Source organism: Amblyomma mixtum, chromosome 3 (genome assembly GCF_055824585.1).
Source record: "Amblyomma mixtum isolate Tamu chromosome 3, ASM5582458v1, whole genome shotgun sequence".
Taxonomy (NCBI): domain Eukaryota; kingdom Metazoa; phylum Arthropoda; class Arachnida; order Ixodida; family Ixodidae; genus Amblyomma; species Amblyomma mixtum.
In genome coordinates this window covers 21,196,831-21,217,778 of record NC_143014.1, presented here as the reverse complement: position 1 = coordinate 21,217,778, position 20,948 = coordinate 21,196,831, and the positions used below count along the sequence as shown (strand labels likewise).

General features: G+C 45.1%; 2 protein-coding genes across 2 annotated transcripts in view; one reads left to right on the top strand and one right to left on the bottom strand.

Annotated features, from left to right (window-relative positions):
- The window catches only part of ETHR (ecdysis triggering hormone receptor), a 282,147-nt gene extending 261,894 nt beyond the window's left edge, over positions 1 to 20,253 (bottom strand). The window contains exon 1 of the mRNA XM_089575451.1: positions 19,965 to 20,253. Coding sequence (XP_089431577.1) covers positions 19,965 to 20,253 — 289 coding nt within the window. The remainder of the gene's footprint in view (positions 1 to 19,964) is intronic.
- Positions 14,813 to 16,385, top strand: LOC149349407 (uncharacterized). Its single transcript, XM_089578310.1, has one exon. It carries the CDS (start codon positions 14,824 to 14,826, stop codon positions 16,315 to 16,317), a length of 1,494 nt encoding a protein of 497 aa, XP_089434436.1. The 5' UTR covers positions 14,813 to 14,823; the 3' UTR covers positions 16,318 to 16,385.
- Positions 20,254 to 20,948: the final 695 nt, after the last annotated feature.

Sequence of the window (20,948 nt, the reverse complement as noted above, 5' to 3'; positions counted from 1 at the left end):
TACTGTGACAAATTGCGAACGATTAAATAACACTTGCTGTTTCACTTCGCCAGTTGAATCGGGTGTGCCACAAAGCTCTGTGCTGGAACCATTGCTTTTTCTCATATATATCAACGACTTTCCTAATAGCTTATGTTCGTCAGTTAACCTTTTTGCTGATGACTGCATCACATACCGCGAAATTAGCAGCTACTTTGAAGTAGCTCAAATTCAGTCGATATTGACCACGTTCTTGACTGGACATAGAACCTTAAGAAATGCAAGTACATGAGTGTTTCTCGACGTAATGCTACATTGCCCTCATATCATCTTAATCTGTGTCCTGTTACAAACACCCAGGAATATGAATTTCTTCTCACCTCTCTTGCAAGACGTGCATTATATAACCAATAACGGTAATAGCATGCTGGGCTACATACGCCACAATTTTTATCTTTCTTATAGTTCCGTAAAATTACTTCTTTACAAATGGTTAGTCCGTAATTAAGTGGAATATGCTGCATCTGTCTGGACCCCAGTCAAGAGACGCTCATCTATCAAATGGAATCTGTCGAGAACCAGGCGGCTCGTTTCATTCCTTCAAATTATCACCGCAACTGCAGCGTTACTACTATGAAACCAAGCTTATCACTTCCCCTGCATGCTGTCGCAACGAAGAAAAATATTCCGTCTTTGCCCATCCATATGATTTATCATGACAACCCCATTTTAAATAATAATATTATAATGCCTTCTTATGTTTCCCATCGCATCGACCATCGTCATAAGGTTGGTATTCCTACATGCCAAACCAACCATTTTTACAATTCTCTCATCCCAAGTACGTCAATAAGTTATCACCTTCCCGGCTCTATCGTCGAAATTTCTGATCATTCTTCGTTCAAGTATGCATTGACTAACCTGCTGTTGTCATAAACCCAAGTAACAACAGCATTGTCATTTTTGTTCTTTTTTTCTAGTCAGTTTCCTGATCCAGCCAATCTTGTGCCCCTGTCAAGCACGCAAGTTAAGCGCATTTACCGGGAGCGCGCTTCCACGTCCCGAGTGACACTTTGGGCTACGTGGTGCTAAACGGGAAAGCAAAGTGCACTCGTAGGAAAAAAAAAATGACGAAAGAAAATGAGTGGAAATTCTGAAGAGGTCGATGGAAAAGAGAAAGTATTCATAATAATTTATTGCTTAACGAGATAGCGCAAATAAAACGAGGTTCAACAGCTTTTAACGATGAAACAAATTAGGAATAAAAGAAAAGCCAAGACCAGCCACGACTATCCATAATTGCGAACAACGAACAAGATGGCGGCGGGCAGCGATGTTGCTTCTAATCTCATTCCTTTGTTTTGTTGCTTCGCTTGTAGCTGTAACCAACGATTTTTTATAAAAACAGTGTTATAGCATGTAAGATAAACTCTTAAGTATTTTTGATGATCAAATGTTTAGGTAAATCCCCCAAGGTGGAGTAAATTTGTAATAAGGGAGGAATTACTCATTGGCATCCACCCAAGCGCAGCCATACGGCTACAAAGGAAAGCTCTACAGCTTTCTCAGAAATTTCGTAGTTAAAGAAAAAATCGTCCTGGTCCGGGGTTCGAACCCGGGACCACCGCTTCACCGGAGCAGTCGCTCTACCAACTGAGCTAACCGGGACGGCAAGCTTTTGGTAGGGCGAGAGCGAATTGATCAATAACTCGAAGTGGGAACAGTGTTGATCAAATGTTTAGGGGAATCCCCCAAGGTCATAGAGTTTCTTACTATTACCTAGAGGGAAAGCTGGCAGCCCGTCTATGGGAGTTTCCATGGAGACCCCTCGAAATCACTTCAGCCACCATGGGCGCTCAAAGCATCATGGGGCGGTGAGCTACTTGTTGCGGAACTGCAACTTTTGGCCAAAAAATAATAAAAAAATTAAGTTGTTTGATAACTACAAACGTCCTAATATTCAATATCTTGTCTAATGATTGCAACAAACGAGCAGAAAAGCATTTAAGTGCAAAGTTTGCCCAAAATAAGAGACGACTCGCTCTCCTATTGGCCAAGTAGTGAACTATAACTATAAAAACTAATATTTCGTAATTAACAGGCGCACTTTTAAAAGTATATATGTTTTCAAAAAAGATGTTGTTGCTTAAATACTATAAGAGGTTTTTTAATGGCATTTCGGAAAAGTGGAACCTTTTATTGGCGTCGTGTGTCGTCGCGTTGTCACTACTATGGGTTTTGCACACTGCGTTCGCGCGAAAGTCGTCTGCGCACACACGAACAGCGTTTTTGGAATGAAACATCTTAGTAATGACACTCCGTGTTCCTGAAAAACTACGAGTGTTCCGCAAGAAGTAGCTCACCGCCCCATGATGCTTTGAGCGTCCATGGTGGCTGAAGTGCAGCGCCGCCAGCTTTCCCTCTAGGTAATAGTAAGAAACTCTATGCCCAAGGTGGAGTAGATTTATAATATTATTACAAATTTATTATTAAAAATTACAAATTACAAATTACAATTATTACAAATTTACTCCACTTTGGGGGATTCCCCTAAACATTTGATCAACACTGTTCCCACTTCGAGTTATTGATCAATTCACTCTCGCCCTACCATAAGGTTGCCGTCCCGGTTAGCTCAGTTGGTAGAGTGACTGCTCCGGTGAAGCGGTGGTCCCGTGTTCGAACCCCGGACCAGGACGAATTTTTCTTTAACTACGAAGTTTCTGAGAAAGCTGTATAGCTTTCCTTTGTAGCCGTATGGCTGCGCTTGGGTGGATGCCAATGAGTAATTCCTCCCTTATTGTATTTTTTATGCGCTGTACTTATTGTGCCTTCGAAGTGGTTGCTGGCGAAGCTACGCACTCAGCCCTCAAAGTGTGTTCCTTGAACGCACTCCGACATGAGTGCGCACTTTGGCGAGGGCACTTATGTGACGCCGTTTAGCTATGCTAGAGTGCACTTCTAGCAGGTGACACTCTTCGTAAGTGCGCTTTATTTTGCGCGCTTGACAGGGCTATTGAAGAGCGAAAGCTCTACTCCTCTCGTACAAAGCTGGAGGTCATGTGGCTATGAAATTTGACCTTCAGACCAGGAAGGCTTGGCTTTGACGTCATGCCACGTGACTCGCCGCGCCACAACTGCGTATGCGGAGTCGACGGCACTGCCGGAAATCGCGTGACGCGCCATCCGCTATACAAAAAAAGCGTGTGGCTTACCTTCACACAGAGCCACGGATGAGCAACGTGCCGGAACTAGTGCTCCGACGGGGTATCGTCGCCGCCAAGCGGAATCTCACGACCTTTACCATACGGGAAGACGTCCGGTTGGATGACCGTGCTTAGCAGAGCTCTCGCTCGTCTCACTAGCGTCAGCCGGGTTGGACCACAGCAAATTTTTAAAACGGTTGTTCCACTTGCTTTTCATACGCGCATGTTAATTCTTTTTGAGCGCGATAGCTCTTGTCGTTCCGCTTTCTTTTTCACTTTTGCAAAAGTCCTCGTTATGCTTTGTATGCATTTCTGGATTTTCCGCGCTGTTCTGTTCGCTGTTAATTCGTTTTAAAGTTTTGATGTAACCATTTTTTTCTGTCCTGACCCTCATTTATATTTCGATTTATATTTATATATACTGCTGTATTTTTGTCTTTCACTTTGCTATGTAACTCACTTCCCTCTGTAATGTATTCGGGCTCTGAGAGTAATGATACAAAAAACAGCGTTCGGAAAAATGTTGACAATAAAGCTGTTGAAAAGTGTATTGAAGCATGTAAAACGGAGTATTATCAAACTATCATTTCATCGCGACATCAATTCGTATTTTATTCCAGTTTTTCACCTTGCTCAACTACTTTTTACTTTCAAAATTAAGGCCACCATTCATAGAGGAAGCTATGCCAGTACACTGCTGACTTAACGAAGGCGTTTGACCTAATTATTCATTTTATTTTATTAGCTAAGTTTGAAGGACTAGGTATCGTAGGAAGGGCATTAACCCTTATTAAACGCTGCTCATTTGACACACAGAAAAGTGTTTACACATCTAACATACCTTCTAACTTTAAGACAACAGACAAAGGCAAGCATAAAGAGTGTGCACTTGGACCTCATTTATTCTATTCCTCCTTTCATTAATAACTTGCCCGACTGATTCCCTCATTCCCAACCTCTTCTTTATGTGGATGAAACAACCATGACCTTTCGTAGCCCATTGTATTTATTTACCATAGCAGTTCGCATTTATATTAATAGCACCTTTCTACGGTGCTGTCGAAAAGGCTTACAGACAGACGCCTCAAAACCACATTCGTGGTCTTCATTTCGAGTCACAAGACTCGGATATATTTTCTTGGAATTAAGTGTACTTTGCATTAAACATACAGGGTCTGTTCTGAAAGTAATAGGACTGGTTTTTTCCTGGGCGAATGGGCGGAAGAGAGGTGGTCTGCGCGTGCAGGATCGTTGAAGGGGGATATTGGGAATGCTGGGGAAAATTGGCAGTCGGCTCTCGGCCGTTGAAGAGAGGAGGTCGCTTGCACTGTGAACCCCTGTCGAAACGTCTCGTCACGCAGAATCATCGAGCGTTTACTGGATCAGCGATACGCGATCAAATTTTGAGTAAATTTTGGTAAAACGGGCAAAGAGACTCACAAAATGATTAAGGAGGCCTACGGTGATGCTTCCATGGGTAGATCAGGTGTTTTTTTAGCGGCACAAGCTGTTCTGAGAAGGTAAGGAAAGAGTGGAGGAAGACGAACGCTCCAGACCATAGAGTTTCTTACTATTACCTAGAGGGAAAGCTGGCGGCGCTGCACTTCAGCCACCATGGACGCTCAAAGCATCATGGGGCGGTGAGCTACTTGTTGCAGGACAGTCGTATTTTTTCAGGAGCACGGAGTGGCACTACTAAGCTGTTTCATTCCAAAAATCTGTTCTTGTGTGCGCAGACGACTTTCGCGCGAACGCTGTGTGCAAAAGCCATAGTAATGAAAACGCAACAGCACACGACGCCAATAAAAGGTTTCACTTTTCTGAAATGCCACTAAAAACCTCTTATAGTGTTTAAGCAACAACATTTTTTTTAAAACATATTTACTTCTAAAAGTGCGCCTGTTAATTATGAAATATTAGTTTTTGTAGTGTTCATTACTGGGCCAATAGGAGAGCTAGCCATGCCTTATTTTGGGCGAACTTTGCACTTAAATGCTTTTCTGCTCGTTTGTTGCAATTTACATACAGGATATTGAATGTTAGGACATTCTTGATTATCGAATAGCGTTTATTTTTGCATTATTTTTTGGCCAAAAGTTGAAGTTCTGCAGTCGGTAGCTCACCGCCCCATGATGCTTTGAGCGCCCATGGTGGCTGAAGTGGTCTCGAGGGGTCTCCATGCAAACTCCCATAGACGAGCCGCCAGCTTTCCCTCTAGGTAATAGTAAGAAACTCTATGCTCCAGACGCCCTTCGACCAGCAAGACCAACGAAAATGTGTAGCGAGTGAAACATTTACTTAGCAGTGATCGTAGAATGAGTATCAGAATGATTGATGATGACTTGAGCATTCCTCAAACCCAAGTTTGAGGAATGCTCGTGAAGAGATTGTGACAGAAAACGTATCCATGAGGAAAGCCTGCGCGAAGTTGGTGCTGGGAGTGTTGTCAGAGGAGGAAAAAAAGGCCAATCGGTGGATCTTCATCATGTGAATTAGGACCCCGATTTTTTGCCCAGCACAAGGCGGCAACGCTGCCTCAGCCCCCCTACAGTCTCGACTTGGCCCCGCTAGACTTTTTTCTATTCCCGAGAATAAAATCGACGCTCAAGGGGAAACATCACGGATCGGTAGAGGTGGTTCAACAGGCCGTGACGAGGGTGTTAAACAGCAGTCCGGTCCAGGCGTTCCTGGGGGCGTACGAAAACTGTGAAACTCATTGGCAGCAGCGTGTAGGTGCGGAAGGGTGCTACCTTGAAAAATTGTAATCGTTTGTACTATTCTCTTGAATAAATTTTGTTTAAAAAAATGAGTCCTACTACTTTCTGAACAGACCATGTATATACCGTCTTTATCAAATGTAGTCAGGTAACGGGGTTTATTTTTTAGCCATGCTGCGGCTTTTCAGCTCTAAGCAGAACCCTAGTCTTCACCTTTTTCTTATTTGCAAATTAAATGAAATTTAATGACGGCACATTTGGTACAGAATGTAAACTATACAAGCGAGGGACCTTTTGGCCTCTCGAAGTGCCGAGAAGCAAACCCGGACAATTTTGGCAAGGACGGTGCATTTCTTTGAGTTCTTGATTCTCACTGGCAGTATACAATATATTATGAGAACAAAAAATAACTGCGCAAAAGGACGGGACAAAAGAAAGAAAACCACACGGGACAAACGCAAAAGTTGTCGCGTTTGTGCAATTTGGCGAAAAAAGATAAGCAAAAGAAGGTTGTGTGTGCCATTAACCACAGGAATAAGCTCGTAAAGTGTACATGCAATGTAATTTATCAGATTCCCCTGAGCAGTGGTAGGGTCTACGCCGGGCAAACTGGCCGCTGCGTCAACATTAGATTATTAGAGCATGCAAATTCCTTAGATGATTCAAGGGGGCAGCATCTGCCTAAGCATTGTCACACTTGCAAGCATGATGACAAAGATTGTAATCCGCTTTTTGATAGGACTAAGGTTATCGGACGCTCGAGGGATAAGAAAGAACGGGAAATTATCGAAGCCTTGGAAATCGCGAGATTAGGGCCTGACAAATGTGTTAGCGATGCTTCAGTACACCTGTACCGCAAGGAGTTGGAGTTCCTTGATTCCACGAGATGAGTTTGGCTTTTGTTTTTGTTTTTTGTGGTTGGTGCGCATGTGCTTTGCTGCTGAAGGAAAGAGGAGTGGGTGGAATAAATCAGTTGTCAGTCTGCGTTTGTCCCGTGTGGTTTTCTTTCTCTTGTCCCGTCCTTTTGCGCAGTTATTTTTTGTTCTCATAATGTCGTACCAACTAGCCCCTCACCGCACTCTTCTATACAATATATACAAGGCGTTTCATCTAAGACATTGCACAATTTTTAAATATAGGCTTTTTGAGTTACAAGAGGGCTTTTTTCGGCATAGCACTGTCAGCGGTGTAGCACATCAGAATACAGCCAAGACATGCTAACCAGCAGGCTGGTTACTTGAATAGATAACTTTTTAACTATGAGTGTTAGGTTCCTTAAGTATTGGCAGGCGTGTAGCCCAACATAGGTAATATCCATATCAACTTTCAGAATTTCGAAAACGTGGTTAACCTCGACGCTAAAGACCAACAAATTTTTGCTACATCGTGCAAAACCAATGTTTTATCGAGAAGCTTGCAGGCAAAGCAAACTCTCCTGTTCATGTGACTGGTTGAAATGGCCAAAATTTGTTCTGCCACAGCGCCGAGGGTAATCGAATTTTCGAAATTGTAAAAACTGACATGGATATTATTTACGGTGAGCTACACGCATCTCGATAATTGAAGATCCTCACAGGAATAGTTAAAAAGTAAGCATTTCAATATTAGTTAACCAGACTGCTGTTAGCACGTCTTAGCTGTAATCTAATGTACGACACCTCTGACAAGGCTGTGCCGAAAGAAGCACTGTTGTGCCGCCGCGGTGGCTCAGCGGCTATGGTGCTCGGCTGCTGACCCAAAAGACGCGGGTTCGATCCCGGCCGCGGCGGCTAGAATTTCTTTGGAGGAGAAATTCTAGAGGCCCGTGTACTGTGCGATGTCAGTGCACGTTAAAGAACCCCAGGTGGTCGAAATTTCCGGAGCCCTTCACTACGGCGTCTCTCATAGCCTTAGTCGCTTTGGGACGTTAAACCCCATAAACCATAAACCAAACCAGAAGCACTGTTGTAACTCAAAAAGGCCATTTCTAATAATTCTGTAAAATAGTAGCTGCAACACCCTGTATATGACCAAGGCTGACGACTGGGCAAGTTGGTACTGAATCATCTTAAAACGAGCCAAAAGACGCAACACATCTAGAAGGGAAGAAGAACACGAGGCAAGGCTGATCTATAGCAGCTGAAATTTTAATGAAGGGAAGAGGTAAAAGAAAACTCGCACAAAGATGCGCGCTCACACAATCCAAGGCAGTGAAAGGGCGGATAACAAAGGAGAATCAACGTTGTGTAAGCACACCATCTAAAATAGCAAATTCCTTCCGGTGAAGGTTGACGGACGGCTTTGCCACACACGTGTCCTTAGCGATAGCGTATGCCTCAACTATCTCCCTACAAAGCTGTGTTGCGAATTTCCGGAGCCCTTCACTACGGCGCCTTTCATAGCCTGAGTCGCTTCGGGACGTTAGACCCCAATAAATCATTTTGAATAAACAGCGCGAACGACGACCAGCACAAGAGACATGGAAACAGACGACACAGCGCTGACTAACTGAGGGTTTATTGCTGATCATACAAGTATAACTGCATAGACGTCAGCAGTGTGGGAAGATATACGAAGTGCAAAATAAAGCCATAAGTGTGACAACAGCAACAGAAGCACGCTAGAAATCAGCAGATATTATCAGCCCCCAGGAGTGACAGCTCTTTTTGCAGTCTCTTGTGCTTGTCGTCGTTCGCGCTGTTTATTCAAGATGCTTAACCAACTAGCCCGCCAAAACGTGTTAACGCAACCCATAAACCAACCATCTTTTGGCCGGTTTTAGGATGATTCTGTATATCACACTTACAGCAAAAATGTGCATTTGGAATCCGAATAATTTTATTTATTTATTTATTTATTTAGTACATACTTCAGACCCTTTTCAAGGTCCAAGCAGGACAGGCATATATTGTTAAAGCTCAAAAGATACAGAACACAATGAAAAGAAATATAAATAAAAATGAGCAGACAAATTTTGCGAAACTATTACGATGCCATAACAGGGTTCCAATCGGATATTGTTCGCGGAAAAAACGAATATTTAAAACAGTCAGTTTTCGCAAAATACGGTGTCAATGAGTGAATGTGATGATGTCGGGTACAACGTGTGGTTAGGGGGGATATGTACTGTGAAGGATCCAAAGCAAACTTATAGTTAAGTAAAGAATAAAGAAACTCAAGGCGATATTTTCCTCTTCGCGTTTCAAGTGTTTCAATATTGTTAGCTGCCATGAGGTCAGTGGGGGAGTCGGTGATTTTAAATTTGGAATAGATAAACCTAACAGCTTTTCTTTGAACCCTTTCTAATTTATATATGTTAAGTTTAGTAAATGGGTCCCAAACAACGTGGAGGCAGAGATGATTTTCTCGAAGAAACATTACTCTCCAACAAACAAGCTTCCAACATCGTGTCATGAGACATGAGTTTCGAACAGTCTACTAGTTTCATAGCACACGCTTCTTCGTGACTTCAAACATCGTGTTCAAATATCCACCTGTTGACGACGCGGCACGGCTCCGCGGTCATCGGTCAAATGCGAGGGTTAATGTAAAGGAAAAAGTCATTGAAACCAGAGGTCCGGCACCGTGAATCCGCTCGTGTAACGCCTTCAGTGCTTGCGGCTGTCTGCGAATGCTGTGGGCATTTTCAAGAATTTTTATTTTTTCAGTGTCAAGAGAAAGCGTTTTACTTGGTGCTCACCTTTCCTTCTCAGTCTTCAAAAAATGGCTGCGGATTAGTAGCTCGAAGAAGTAGCACGGTATGCAGCAGTGTCTCTCATTTGGCTCGTTCAAGAAAAAGGTTTCCCAAACGATGGTCATCATGCACGAAGTACGTGAAGCGCCCACACGCGAGGCACGGTTTTCGGCGAGGAAGGAGTTCAACCAGCTGATGCGCATTCTTCGAGATGCGTGCGTCCCTGCCGACAGCTATAGACAACAGTACAGCTATAGACTACAGATGGGCGGAATTTACCCTGATTCCTTAACACTTACAACCCAAAGTAATTCACCATTGCAAGGATCGCAACGACCACAGCAGAGTCAAGCACAAGAGTAGTCTCCTATCCTACTTACTGCGATAGTTAGTCAACAGACATTGAGAGCACAGTGCGCAGTTTGGTGAGAAAGGCGCGTGCAATTTTTGACTCAGATGTGGTGTTCAATGAGACTGTTAGAACGCGACTGCTGCTCGCATGCTTTTGAGGATCCCTGGAAGCTTACGTGTACACTTTACGACGGCACACAACGCCCCGAAGGCCAGACGCTCGCGTTATCGTCGCCGTTATGTGCACATGCGTGAGCGCGATCAGTAGTTTGTACTGCAGCTGCCCTCGACGACTTCACGTAGTTGCTTGAGCTGGCGACACGACGCATGCAATGCAGCGGAGGGCCCCCATCGAAACAGTGGGGTGCATAGACGGCCTGAACTTGCACGTCGCCGCAGTGACCACTGATCTGATGAGTTTCGGCTGAGTTTTCGGTATTTGGAAGTGGCGCCTCTAATTGGTTGGGTTGCAGAGACGTCCCACGGAACTTCATTTTTCGCAGGCGATTTGAGTCTGGAAGGATTTAGGAGCTTTCATTTGAGGTTTTACCAGCAACGCAGCCAGCTTTCCATGCAGGAAAAAAAAAACGTCGGTAGTGCTCCGGAAAAATAGGTTTGGTTTTTTGAGCTTTAACGTCCCAAAGTGACTCCGGCTATGAGGACGCCCTAGAGGAAGGATCCGGATAATTACGACCACGTGAGGTTTTCTTTTAACTTGCACTGACATCGCACAGTACACGGGCCTCTATAGCATTTCGGCTCCATCGAAATGCGACCGCCGCGGTCGGGGTCGAACCAACGTCCTTCGGGTCAGCAGCCGAGTACCATAACCAATGAGCCACGACGGCGGCTTGTTCCCGAGGATAATCTATCCGTCTTGCCTAGTTTGACATTTCCCTATAGTGTCCCTTTGAAAGGGAGGAGGGGTTAGAGGTATCCGTTGCGGCTGCAATCGCTTCGGCCGACGTGGTTGTTGCGATGCACCTATCCTTTCAATCTTTTCTTTCGCATCTACTTCTTCTAACTCCCTTCTGTCTGCACATGGCAGTGACACAGGCCTAGTTGAAAATACTCGTTTTCTCGTTCTGTGGATGGACGGCCAAAAAGCTGGAGACAATGTTAGGTGAAAATGCTTCCTTCATTTATATTCCGTGTTCCCTCAGTCGCTCAGCGGTCTGGACGGGTTCGGTTTCAGCAGCTGCAAGGACAGTTGTGGGGGGAAAAAAATATCAATCGATTTTTACGGCCCGACGCCTATTTTGCTGGCTCCGGATTAACGCCTGAGGTTCTGGCATCGCAAACCATGCTAGGGGCATTTCGCCTCCATCGAAATGCAGCCATAGCGACTCAGACACCCAGCGGGGAGAGAAAAAACGCTTGAGCGCTCAGATATCGCTGCCACTGTTGGACAAGCACTCCAGAGAGTTTATTCCTCGACTATGGCGCGTGCAATACTTAATTATTGACAATGGCAACGAGTTCCAAGAGTGGATATGTGAGAGGCGCGCCAACGAACGGGCAAGGTAACACCAGCTTTCTCAAAAGAATAAAGGCAATGCGCACTTCCTCGTCTGCACGTGTGATCCGCGGTCTTAGGCGATTAAGACAGGCACCAGGTTAGGTAAGAACAAAGACAGGGTGACGACGAAACTCATCACATGGAAAAAAGACACGGCCTGCAGTAGTGACTCGTCTATTTCGGACTTCGGAAGTGAGCTGCACCATACTGAGTTTTAGGTTTTACGGGGTGTTAACGTCCCAAAGCGACTCAGGCTATGAGGGACGCCGTAGTGAAGAGCTCCGGAAATTTCAACCACCTAGGGTTCTTTAAAGTGCGCTGTAATCGCATAGCATGCGGGCCTCTAGAATTTCGCGTCGATTGAAACGCGACCACCCACAACCCACATATTTCAAATGAGTACCGTAACCGCGTAGCCACCGCGGAGGCCTGCAGCATTTTGATTATTTGCTCTGAATTCAGTGTCCACGTGCATACTTTTCATATCGTCTACAAATAAATAAGCGAGTATATGTCATAACGCCCGCCTCCTCTCTTTTTCTTCCTGGCATGTGCATATATAAGCTGTACTCACAATAGCATGTTCCCTTCGGAACGTGAATATCGCGACACAAGAGGCTTGCCAGAAAGCTTAGAGGTGTTCTTAATGGCCTCCGCGATGCCACAAAAATCGGCCTTGAATTTGATGGATTTTCTATGGAAACATAATCTAGGACCCGCAATAAAAAAATCGTCACAACGACGTCTATATCAGCGATCCACCACCTTCGTACATGCCAGCGACATTGTTCGATGAGCTGGGTGTTTCCCTCCTTGTAGGGAACTGATTTCAACGCTAAGTAAATATTGCAGCGAGAAAGAAAAGTTCGCGACGAGAGACTAAGAGAGTCTCTTGTCTGCATTATGCATTAAGAGAATGCATAATGCATACAAGGTCCCCTCGCCAGGGTTTCTTACTCTTACTCTTTGAATAAAAGTTTCAAAACATTCGCGCTCTTTGTGCCATCATAATAAACGGAAGAAATGTAACTAGAGAATCCTAAATGATAATTCCGTAATGTTCCTTACTACCACCACCTAAATATAAACTGTAAAATTTCCTAACTAGACCTAACTTCCTTTGGGGGGTCAATTAAGACGAGGTGGCAACAGCAAAAATTAGTCAATTACTCATCCGCCATTGCCGTCATCAGCACCACTCGCCTAAACGCTTTGCATTCTGCGGCAGACAGCTTGGACTGCAAGTTGTCATCTCTTTGGAGTCTTTACAAACAGCTGCGATAAATCAGAATAGAAGCGAAAATGGAACTCCCTAGAAAGTCGCAAACGCTCGATAACGCAGCCATTAGCTACGAATGAGTTTTTGCCTATGAGTTCGACATTCATCATATAAAAATAGCGCAAAAGGAACGCAGACAAGCGCTTGTCTGCGTCGTTCCCTTTCAGTCCCTCGTGTTCCCTTTGCGCTATTTTTACATCATGAATGTTATCCAACTTGCCCAACTTTACGCTTTGCTTAGAGTTTGACATATGACGCAGGAGCATGTTAAGGAAATTTTCATCCAACATCGAGAGTTACATCTACCGTTTCACCAAGCATCTCTGCTACCTAGAGCGCTTTGAGACGCAAGCAGAACATAACTATTAAAAATTAGTGAAACATTGCCCATTACTTGTTTCGTTGCAACCAAGTGACGATGCGCTTAGTGTCGAGTGCTTGGTCACGGCTGCGAAGGAATCTGAAGTGGCACAAAAATTATCCACGACAATCACGCTGCTCACAGATCGGCGCTTTTTTGCTCAATACAAAGCACGACATCAAAATACAAAGCAGCCCCGGCCTTTCCGGGGTCAAGCTGTGCCGGTGCCCACTCGAGGCCGTTTCGGTTAGACTTGTTCAGACTGCGGGGCGCCTTGCCCAGCGTACCGGCAACACTCATTACAATGGATCTGGATACGACGGAGCCTTACGGAGGGCATCACTCTTTTTCCTTTGTCCACGTGCATTTCAGTCCAAGCCTGTCGCAATTTTAACGGACCCGGTTATAACGAACTATCGGCTACAGCAGACTAAATTTGGGGTGTCCAGAACAACGTTAGTTTCGTGTTCCAAGTCATCGGCACCGCGGAGCCCGCTTCCCTGCAGACCATGAAGCCCCAACAAAAGTGTCAACTTGAGCATCAGCGAAGGTGGCGGCACTGAACAGAGTGATCCTGAGGCTGAACTGAGACGTCGTTCACAACACCGAAGCTGTTCACTGATCTGCTCAAGTTACGCAGCTCGATGAATTGCAGCGAAAAGTTACTGCAGGTCCGACTGAGGCAGCCCTTCATTTCTTTTCAAAATACCCAAGCTTTGTCAAGTCACGTTGCAAAGAAATGGCCATTTGATTTTTGTTCGCTGTTTCGCATACAGCGTATTCCGGATACAACGACAGAAGTTTTCTTCTCAGGGGGCGCTTTCTGTTGCCGCACCGCGTGCAATGGACTACCACACGTGCCGGGCGCTTCACGCAAACCTCGCAAAAGCATAACTGAGCCTGCATCATTGGCGCCTGGGGAGTGTATTATATATTTAATCAACTCGGTAATTAGGACAGCTTGATTAGAAATATAACGGCGCTGCTGACGCGTAAAAGTCTTCAATAAAAAGTTGTAAAGCATCACAAGAAGCCATAAGTAGTGTATATTCCGCAAAAGAAATTTTACTACGGCGACGAAAAAAAAACGTCCAAAATATAAAATACCTGCGGCATAAACGTCTTCCATGCGTGCATTTATAGACCGCCAGCCTGACGCACCTAAGGTTGCGCCGGCGAAGCCACTGTCCGCGCGCTCGTGCAGACACAATATTGCGCGCCTCTGGAGATAACAAAACAAAAGGAAAGCCACTGTTTAAAAATCGTGCTTTGTAGTGTTCTTCACACTCTATAGCTTTATAACCAGAAAATATTTAATCATATTCAGTGGTTCGAAAGTTAATATTAAATCTTGACTTAAATTGAATGAATTTCATTTCTAAAGTTTATACTTGAAGAAGGCTCAGCATTAAGTTTGAGAAGTATCATGACAATCTCGTCGATAAATAACAAAGGACCTCTTTGTGCAGTACTTGAGCAGTACTTGAGTTTCATTCATCCAAAGTTTCAAGCTCAGGTTAGTGAGCCACTCAGCACGCCAGCAGCTAAACGCTGTCACGCGTTGCCAGCTGTGTCACCCTGATGTGCTCTGCTCGAGCGGGCTAGCGTGCGGCAATATTTCGTCTGTTCTCCAAATGACAGACACGTACTTGCCAGGAACAGTGCGTTGTGTCTGTGCTCATTAAGGCAATCGATTCCAGAACACAAAAAAAACGAGGCCAGGGGATCTGGCGCCGACATGGCAGCCAGACGCTTACATCTTGTTCTTCTTCAGATGCTGCAAATGATGGCGATTTTTGATCCTGCCGCGATGACGACGTGCCTTCCAATGAATGGAGCCGCTTCTACCGAGCAAGTCTGTCCTGCTGACCTGGCTTTTTTGAGTGACGCTTCGCCTTTGGACCTCACAGCGCTACCGGCGCTCGAACGTTTCATCGACTGGCAACCCTGGAATCTTCAGCACAAGCATGACCTACATAAGCAGCTGTTGTACCCAGCCACACCGGGATCTGGCGCCGACATGGCAGCCAGACGCTTACATCTTGTTCTTCTTCAGATGCTGCAAATGATGGCGATTTTTGATCCTGCCGCGATGACGACGTGCCTTCCAATGAATGGAGCCGCTTCTACCGAGCAAGTCTGTCCTGCTGACCTGGCTTTTTTGAGTGACGCTTCGCCTTTGGACCTCACAGCGCTACCGGCGCTCGAACGTTTCATCGACTGGCAACCCTGGAATCTTCAGCACAAGCATGACCTACATAAGCAGCTGTTGTACCCAGCCACACCGGGATCTGGCGCCGACATGGCAGCCAGACGCTTACATCTTGTTCTTCTTCAGGTTTGTTACTCTTACCTTTCTGTTAATGGCAAACCATTTAGGAAGTCGACGCCAGATCCCAACTTTGCTGTGTGCATGTTTTTACGCCTTCTGTACGATGTGTCCGCGAGCTGTTCAGGATACATAGGTTTGTTTAAAAGAAAGCTTTTGCTTGCGGGAGACGTAGAGCAAAACCCTGGGCCTCTGTCTGCTGAGCAGGAAAAGCAGATGTTCGATACTATCATGACAATACCAGTGATACAACAGCAACAGACCGAAATATTGGACGAACTACGTTCCATTCGGCTTGAGCAAAAGAATCTCGAAGAAAAACTAACAAAACTCGCAGAAAAAGTCAAGAGCGTTGAAGATAATGTGTCACTGGTGCTCCCGCTAAAGCCTGAAGTAGAAAGATTATCTCAAAGTTCCCAGAAACTTGCTCTTGCGTGCACGGCCCTCCAGTCATCGCACGATGACCTGGAGAACCAATCACGAAGAAATAACTTAATATTCTACGGCATCCATGACAAAGAAACCGAATCGTGGGAACAGTCTGAGACTAAAATTATCTCTTTTTGCGCTGAAAAGTTAGAGCTTTCCGTTGACGCCGCTGCTATTGAAAGAGCGCACAGACTAGGAAGATATGCGCCTGACAAGCACAGACCCCTGATCGTTAAATTCTTGTCCTTTAAAGAGAAGAATCGTGTTCTTTCAAATGCTGCCAAACTAAAAGATACTGACTGGGCGATAAGCGAAGACTATTCGGCCAAAGTACGGCAACAAAGAAAAAAGCTCATGCAGTTTGCTAAGGCACGCGGCGGAAAGTTGAAACTGCGGTTTAATAAGCTAAACCTGGACAACAAAACCTATATGTACAACATTGAAACAGACGATATCACTTGCGTAAACCAATAGCCATCACCGAGGCTTTTAGCTTGCCCACAGACTGCTATTAAAAATGAACTTGTCTGTATTGTTGTTAATTGTCGTAGTCTAAAAAACAAAACTGACCAATTCTCCTCACTCTTACAAATGACAAACGCACATGTGGTGATTGGAACCGAGTCATGGCTGGACAGCAACATAAGCGATGGTGAAATATTTCCTCCATCCTATACCACGTATAGGAAGGATCGCAATGTACGCGGTGGTGGTGTGTTCATCCTCGTTCATAGCAGTTTGAAAAGCGTGTCTGTTAACCTAGAAAACGATTCCTGTGAAGCTGTCTGGTGCAAGGTACAGCTGGGCGATGGTACTTCTTTCGCAATTGGCTCTTTTTATAGGACGCCCGGTTCAACCTGCGCACAGCCATTTTTTGAACTTAGCAACACATTATTAGCCTTAGATGCAACACATATTATCCTTGCCGGTGATTTTAATATGCCCTGCGTAGAATGGTCTTCTTTTAAACCAGTAATTCGCACTGCATCGCTCTTGTATACCGCTTTCCGTGAAGTAATTGGTGCTCACTCATTATTCCAGCTTGTTCAAACCCCTACCAGACTCGGCCTTACCAGTGCTAATGTATTAGACTTGTTTTTCTGCAATGACCCTAGCCTAGTCTCGTCTGTCATAACGCTGCCAGGCATAAGCGACCACGATGTAGTTTTAGCAAAAGTATCCTGTAATGCTATGAACACCCACTACACCCAACCACGCAAAGTGTATTTTTATGAAAAAGGGGATTATGCTTCGCTATCACGGGATCTCGACGCATTTTTTCCTGAGTTTCTTTCACATCGGCCATCTCTGGATATCGATTCCTTCTGGAACTTGTTTAAAACTAAAATTTTGTCACTGACGCAGACTTTCATCCCATCCCGCTTGATTTCAGCCAAGCGTCGTGACGATATGCATTGGATGAATAGACAGTTGCGGGCAATGATCAACCGGCGGAAACGGCTGTTTCGCAGATATTGTGATACGCCCGCACTAACTTTGTACTCCGAGATGAAAAAGCAAACTAACAACTTATCGAAAGAAATCCGTAAAGCAAAAAGGGCATACTTCAGCACACTAGGCCAATACTAAAGACAAACCCGAAGGCAGTCTGGAAATATGTTAAAAATAAGAGAAACAGCAGGGTCTCTGCGCCTGATATACTAGACGAAACTGATTTTGGAAGGGATTCAAAAGGTAAAGCGAGAAGTTTCAATCTTTATTTCCAATCGGTGTTTTCCGATCCCATTAATATACATACTGATTTTCAATCTTCCAGCACCCTGACCAGAATGAATGACGTAGAAATTTCTGAACGAGGGATCATGCTTTTATTACAGAAAATTAAAGTTACATCAGCACCAGGGCCTGACAACATTTCCAATTACGTTTTGAAAAATTGTGCGGCTTCGGTTGCCCCGTATCTAGTTGCATTATTTCAGAAATCGTTAGAGAATTCTTCTTTACCCCTTGACTGGAGAAGTGCCAATGTCGTTCCGATTCATAAGGGTGGTGACAAAACTAAAACATGTAACTATAGGCCCATATCGCTGACGAGCGTGTCGTGCAAAACACTGGAACATGTCATTTATACTCAGTTAATTAGCCATCTACAAAACAATAGTTTTTTCTGTTTGACACAACATGGATTTAGGTCCGGCTTCTCATGTGAAACACAGCTCGTGGAATTCACACATGACATTTCTGTTTCCTTAAACTCTGCCGGTCAGGTAGATTGTATATTTTTAGATTTTCGAAAAGCGTTCGATTTAGTTGCTCACAACCTATTGCTACAGAAACTTTCAGAATTAAATATTCCTACCTCACTCTTATCCTGGATTGAAGCGTATCTTGCGGAAAGGAAACAGTGCGTGGTTATCGACGGTGTCAGCTCGGAAAGTGTGGGTGTAACTTCAGGTGTTCCGCAGGGGTCGGTTTTGGGCCCTCTTCTTTTTCTCATTTTTATAAATGACCTCACTAGTAACATTTCAAGTATAATCAGACTTTATGCTGATGACTGTTGTATCTACCGCAACATTTCTTCTGAAGCAGATGCAATTTCACTACAGCATGACCTCAACTCTGTATTCTCTTGGTGCAACAACTGGAATATGGCGCTAAATATCTCCAAATGCAATCTGGTCCGGTTTACAAAAAAGAAACAATTCTTCCAAACAGACTATTTCCTTGGTAGCACTGAATTATCCACAGTTTCAACTTATAAGTACTTGGGAGTCTTTTTTTCGACTGACCTATCATGGAATACACACGTAAATTACATATCTGCTAAAGCCAGCCGCACATTAAACTTTCTCAGACGTAACTTTAAGGACGCTCCCCTTACGCTGAAGGAGACATTATACATGTCTACTGTACGTCCGATACTTGAGTATGCTTGCGCGGTTTGGGACCCGCATACAAAACTGAATATTGAGGAGCTGGAGCGCGTCCAGAAACGGGCTGCTAGGTTTGTGTCTGCCGATTACAATTTCCAAAAAAGTTCTTCTGGTTTGCGCGAGAAGTTGGGATGGCCGTTACTTGAAAACAGGCGCAAATATTTGAGACTCTCTTTCTTTTATAATGTGCTTAATAATAAAACTGGAATTCCAAAAGAGAAATACATTAATGAACCCAGCTACATTTCCGCCCGCACTGACCACCCACTTAAGGTGCGCGAGTACAATAGCCGTATAAACGTAATCAAATATAGTTTTTTCCCACGAACAGTGCATGACTGGAACTGTCTCCCTTCTCGGGTCGCTACCGCTCCTCCTACATCGTTTCTGGCCGATTTGCAAAGCCACCTGTCAATATAAGTGCAATAATTCTTGTCCGAGTGTATCATGCTGCTTTTTTTGAAATTTTTACAAAGTTGATTATTCCTAAAGCTTTATTCTTTAAGCAGTGCTGTATTTTAAAATGTATCTTTTTTGTGTGTGTGTGTGTGTGTGTGTGTGATTACGGTATGTTTGCCTTTCTACAATGGTTTTCTGTATTTTCTCTGTAGACCGCATCATTTGCCTAATTTATTGTGTACTAGATGTTTGTTCTTATTTATGATGTTTCCCCCCTACAATAATGCCCCAGTGAGGGCGCTGTAGGTACTGTGTATAAATAAATATAAATATAAATATATAAAATTAAGCCATTTAAATCTGAGATTACGCCCGGCAACGCAACTATAATATCTGGTAGGAGTACGCCACGCAGTTTTCGTCGTCGCAGTGAATGCACAACACTGGAACCTGTTTCAAGGATGCAAAATATGCGTGTGTGTGTGCATGCGACGGCAATTCAAACAACATTTTGAGTTTTGCAGATGGTGTCATACTCGTATTCCACGGTAATCCCTCGCGAAATGCAAGTACAAGAGCACAGTTCGCCAGCAAAGCTTCATTTGCTATCTTTCGCATTCGGTGCCCATCACCGTAATTTCAACGGCCGCCGACCGCTAGTCGGGCGTCAGGGACGCCCGCGAAATTCATCTGGGGCACACGGATGCTGGAAAGAGTTGAAGCGCTGTCAGTTCGGGCCCCCAGCGAGGGTGAAGAGGCACATTCATATTGCCTCAGGAGCGCTCTTGGGGCAATATGAATGCATACCAACTCGGCCAGATTACTCACACATTCCCTCTCCGAGAAGCCAGACCTCGGGCTGCGAGTGGAGCTCGACCAAGGCGGTGGGCATGCATACCAGGAGCACCAGCAGGTCTGACACGCTCAGGTTGATGAGGAACAGGTTGGTAGAGTTTCGCAGTTCTTTGGTCTTGCACACCACCAGGGGCACCAGCAGGTTGCCCACGGTGCCCAAGGCCAGCAGGAGTCCGATGGCCAGCGTGGCGGCCGTTTGGATGGAGCGCGGGAACTGCAGCGTGCAGTTGGCGCCGCACGCCTCACTGCTTGCGTTCAGCATGGCACCGGCGCGAATGCCAGCAGCCGCCGGCCGACGCGTGGGGTGCGCCGCGGCAGCGCCCGCCCGCGGCCACCCAGCGCAACCGGCGACGACGGCGCCGCACCAGCGAATGCGCTTCGCGCTCCGCGAAAGGCGAGGACGTGAATTTCTACGTTTTCCACCTCGAATCATGTCAGCAGGTGGCCTTGCCCACAGTAAAAGTCTGCTGTCTCACAGGACTCTTGATCCTTTGGGTAAACTGAGCACTCGGCACTACACCAGAAAAGTGCTGCTTGTACCATATTAATGGCAATCCTTGAACATGAACAGTCACGGCACACTCAAGCACAATCTTTTTTCCACTAGACGTTACTTGTGCATAGGTTTCGGTGGCGTTGTGAAGCAAACCGTAGTTACGGAACATGGGCAGAGGTGCGTACCTGCAGCACGCTGTATCTATTTCCATACTGAAGGCTGGTGATAAACTTGAGTGGCTTCCGGCTAACCTGGTTGTCCTCAATCGCTAACACTATCTGCGAAGTCCGGGGGTGGGGCAGTGCACGGTTTACTGTCCCCCACGTGACTCTATGGACGCCCCCCAATTATGTCGTCCAGTCTTACCTGATACAAATCCTCTCGCTCTGCCACACCATCACCGTTCCCTCCTCCCATCTAATATCCAGCCTTCTTGTTCGCCTCCGATTCTCAGCTCTACA